This window comes from Phalaenopsis equestris, unplaced genomic scaffold (genome assembly GCF_001263595.1).
Source record: "Phalaenopsis equestris unplaced genomic scaffold, ASM126359v1 Scaffold000002, whole genome shotgun sequence".
NCBI lineage: Eukaryota > Viridiplantae > Streptophyta > Magnoliopsida > Asparagales > Orchidaceae > Phalaenopsis > Phalaenopsis equestris.
In genome coordinates this window covers 73749738-73754620 of record NW_018164444.1, presented here as the reverse complement: position 1 = coordinate 73754620, position 4883 = coordinate 73749738, and the positions used below count along the sequence as shown (strand labels likewise).

General features: G+C 38.7%; 1 protein-coding gene across 1 annotated transcript in view; it reads left to right on the top strand.

The window, feature by feature from the left end:
* The first annotated feature begins 4145 nt into the window (after positions 1 to 4145).
* Positions 4146 to 4883, top strand: part of LOC110035337 (reticuline oxidase-like) — a 2055-nt gene continuing 1317 nt past the window's right edge. Inside the window, exon 1 of the mRNA XM_020739573.1 lies at positions 4146 to 4873. Coding sequence (XP_020595232.1) covers positions 4282 to 4873 — 592 coding nt within the window. The 5' untranslated portion in view covers positions 4146 to 4281. The remainder of the gene's footprint in view (positions 4874 to 4883) is intronic.

Sequence of the window (4883 nt, the reverse complement as noted above, 5' to 3'; positions counted from 1 at the left end):
TAGGTGTAAGTTGAAGAATGTTCTGTAGCCGGACTTCAGCAGGATTTCAAGATGAGAAAACGTGAATCCTAGTGAATTTTAATGTTGTGGTCATTATATAATCAATATTTTTGATCATTTAATTTTTAAATATAATATTTTAAGCACTTTAAAATTTAAATGTAACATTTAGGGTCCGTTTGGGGCAGCTTATAAGTGTGGGCGGCGTTTTCAAAACGCCGCCATACCGTTTGGTTCGCGCTTTTCGCCAGCTTATCCGAAACTGCGTTTTGGTTTTTACACTAAACGCAGGTCGCGGGCCGACCCCTGCGGCCGGCCCGCGGGCCGCGTTTCAGGATAAGCAGTTTATCCTGAAACGCACAAGCTGCCCCAAACGGACCCTTAATCACCCAAAATTTCAACTAATCTTCACTACCAGGTAAGAGAGGTAGTTGTAATCAAAAAATGATTAAAATATTTTATTTAAAAGTTATGTGATTAAAATATTTTATTCAATATTTTATACTCAAAAAATAGTCTGTACGGATCTCAAGACAATTCAGTGGTCGGCCACCTCTTTTCAGTCGATCGACAAAGCTAGCTCTCTCTCTTTGCCACCTCATTGAGTCGATTGGTCAAGCTTTCTCCCACGAGCACATTTTTTGTCCAGACTCCTGACGTAGCTCTACATGTGGCAGAGATTATTCATGAGTTATTTTCAGATTATTTCTGGGTTATTTTCAATAATCTCGAAATAACTTAAAATTAAAAATCGCGGGTTATTTCTGGGTTATTTCGGGATTATTGAAAATAACCCATAAATAACCTGAAAATAACTCAGGAATAACCTTCGCCGCACGTAGAGCTGCATCAGGAGTCCGCACAAAAAAATTAGGCCTCTCCCACGACCACCTCATTTAAATCGACTAACAAATATGGACAGTAAATTTTGCATCGATCTCGAGAAAATCCAATTGTTAAAGTAAAATGTATCAAAACTTTATTTGTTTCTCTCTTCAAAGTATAGTCAAATGTGTAATTTTTGTATCTTTTGCCCTCCTTAGCTTCTATAAATAAGCGGGCATATGATGTGAATGGGTGGATTTTTTTAGGGGAACCCCTCATTTGTATCCTTTAAATTTATAATATAAAATGGTTCCACAAGTCCCAGAACGCTTCATTTTCCCCCCAACTGGCGAAGTATTATTCTTCTCTACCTCTCTCTCATTTCTCTCCCTCTCTTGATCACCGACCCTTGGTCCAACACTCTATTCCCTGGGCACGATCAACCAGACATATTTGAATCCAGCACCCTAAAAGGTGTGATGAGCGTGAATTGTGTTGTGAACAAGAAGATGAGATAACACCAAGAGGAAACTCTTTAAAAACACGCTCCTAACAAAGAACACACAATGAGAACTAGCAAAAAAGCATATCCACTTCTTTTACTCCTCATCACCGGCGATCTCTTAGAAAGTTCATCACTTTCTTCATATTTCCCCATAAATCTAGTGAAAACAGAGGCAACCATACTCCCACCGCCTCTCAAGCTCCGAGCATTCTCTCCACAGTTATATATACATATCATTTTACAGTCTCATAATTATACATCTAGCCTGGAACCTCTTACTAAATACTCAAGTCTCTTAAATACATATAATAAATCACTCATATTTTTAACTTCAGCTTGATATCCAACAAATTTAAAAACCATTGCTTCATTATAATAGATTTTGGGTTTTTCTTGAAATTATATTTGTATATGCAATATATTGTTCTCATAAATGATAATGTTATCATTTGCATTTGTCTAAGTCTATGTTCTTATCTTTTTCTTTATGCTTTGTGTTAATATTTAAAATAACTATTAGATGTGTTATTTTTTATTTATATTTATTTCTCTGTGTAGCTTTTTATTTCTTTAACCCTTCTTGTTTATTTTGTGTAGCTCTTTGTATAGCCTTATTTTGTTTTCCCTTTATTTAGTCCCGCAGGCTAAACCAAACAAAATAGAACTCTGATTAAGAGAAGTGAGGTGCGACATAGGGAAACCGTCGTGATAACTGAGAACATGGAGAGGGTGTGATTGGGCTAGGAGTGTTGCCATCTCAGGTTTGCGATGCGGGTCCACAACAAAAAGGGCTAGGGTGTGCTATAGGCTTTGGAAGGTGGCGCGGGTGTGGGTGCGTTGTATTGTGGCGTGGGTGTGTTGCCTCATTAGTTGGGCAATGCAAGCATGCCGCTTCCTAGCACTGGGTGCCATGATTTTTGTTGACTATTTTCCTTCTTTAGCTCCCTAAAATGCGTTCAACAATCATATCTTGCAAAATACAATCATAACATATTCAACAAATGTAAAATCATCATAATCATGAAATAAAACATATAATTGACCTTGAAAAATATCACATCTTTGCTTTGCATGAATCTTCACTTCATTTATATCATGATCAAGATGCATACAAATGCATGCCCCCTCATTTCGTTATTCATAGCTTATAAATAGCTGGATGTGAATGATCATATTTTGGAATGATCTTCACCTAAAACATATTTAAAACTATATCTTCTTTCTACACCACATGCAGCAACGATACAACAATAAATATAAATAATAAAGACCACAAATATGACAAAGATATAGATTCAAACAGAAAAAATATATAAAAATTACGTCACATTATATGCTTTCTATGCATGTACTTATCAATAACAAAAGTTTGATGTGCATATTTATACACTTTGATGTCACAAACCTATGTCTCTGCTTTAAAATATATTTAATTTTAAGAAGCTAATAATAGTTATATTTTTTATGTAATGATTCTAAAAATATGTCATCTTTTTCATGTCTATGAAACTAAAGTTCACTCCCCCATGCAATAGTACAACAAATCACCAAACACAAAATCTAAGACACAACAAGTTTGGACTTTTTAAATTAAATGAGGTTCAACCAACCAATTTAGAAATAATTTGTATGAAAAAGTTAAATGAATTATTATTTTATTAATACGTATGTATGTGTGTGTATACATACATACATGAGAAGTGTCGTCACGAATCTCAAGAAGATATGACAGTCCATGCAAGAAATGCATTTCAAAGAAGAGCCCACCGATAGAAAACTCGAAGGCACAATTTTTCGACCAGACACAACAAGTCTTTCCGACCGGACTTATCAAATTCAAGGCCAACTAAAACATCATTAAGGTTCTCAAATATCCATCAATTGTTGTCTACTCGAGGGAACCTCTCCGATTTGTTTGATTAAAGTGGTTCACATTTCTGCATTAATTGCACTCAATGTTCTATAAATAGAGTCTCACACCTCTCATGAAGGGAGAGAGTTTGAGGCTTGAGGATGAGCTTAAAGCTTTCAAAAGAAGCTGAAGTTCAATATCACTCATGCCGCTGTCGACCACCGTTGACAGTCGTCGACCACAACAGAACGACCGTCACCGATCAACATCGGTTGTCGTTCGCTCCTTGCAACAAGTTTATATGCACATCGACGTAGTAATTCGAAGGACTTTGTAACTCTTTTCCCCTTGTCTTGTTTGACAAGAGTTTTCTGTAATCATCAACTTATAGTAGATTTTTACAACTTGTCTATCCACGTGGTTTTTTCACTTTCCACTTTTTCTACGTAAAAACTTCTAGTGTCTCTATTTTGAGCGTGTTGAATTTTCGTACCAGGCTAAGAAGATAATACATTACTCTACTGACACAAATTTTCTAACACACATCAATTTCCTTCCAGAATTTTATCATATAAAAAAATTCATTATCTTCTATAATTTTATGTGTCCCATAAAATTATACCGAATTAAGACATAAGATTTCTCTTATCATTGAGAATTTTTTAGTATGTAATAATTATAATATCATGGTATATTAATTTTGAAACAAAATAATTTATTTTTATTCAATAAGAATTAGAAAAGTAACACACAATTAATTTGTAAATCATCAAATTCAGTGCCCCCTTAGGTGCCATTGCACAATTGAGAGCATGTTAGTAAGGTTCTGATATTGCACATGAATAATTTTGAATCCATATGGCCAGATGATTTGTTTTAAGCACAAGCCCACTCCATATGCAACACTAACAACACAACTAAACCTTCCGTCAAGCTACCGCCAATGTTGAACAATCACAGCACAATTCTTATACTGCACACGTCCGTTTCTCCCACGCCGGCCATTTTTGTCCCATTAAGCATTTACTCAATCAATCTCTTATCATCCTCATAGCCTCTTCCAAGACACACCCGAAACCTACTTCGCCAAAACTCTGCCATGGAATCCACCATCGCCGCCCTCCTCTTCCTCCTCATCCTCTTCCCCTCATCACCGACCAACCCCCCTCCTCCCTCCTCCTCCTCCTCCTCCTCCTCCTCCCGTTCCTCTTCTTTCTCCGAACTCTCCACCTGCCTCCTCTCCTCCGGCGTTCACAACTTCACCCACATGGAAAACTCCCATCTTTTTCCTCATCTCCTCAACTTCTCCATCCAAAACCTTCGCTTTTCACATCCCCACCCCCCTCCCCAACCAGCAATAGCATCCATCATCATCCTCCCCCACGACCTCCCTTCCCTCCAATCCTCCATCATCTGCTGCCGAGCTTCCTCTCTCACCATCCGCCTCCGAAGCGGCGGGCACAGCTATGAAGGCCTCTCCTACCTCGCACCCAACCATTCCTCCTCCATCGCCCTCCTCGACCTCATGAATCTCGATCACATCGACGTCGACGTCGCCGAAAAATCCGCCTGGCTCCAATCCGGCGCCACTCTCGGTCAGCTCTACCATGCCATTGCCGCCGCCGCCGGAGCTTCATCTCAACCGCTCGCCTTCTCCGCAGGCTCCCGCCCCACCGTTGGCCCCGGCGGGCTCATCGCCAC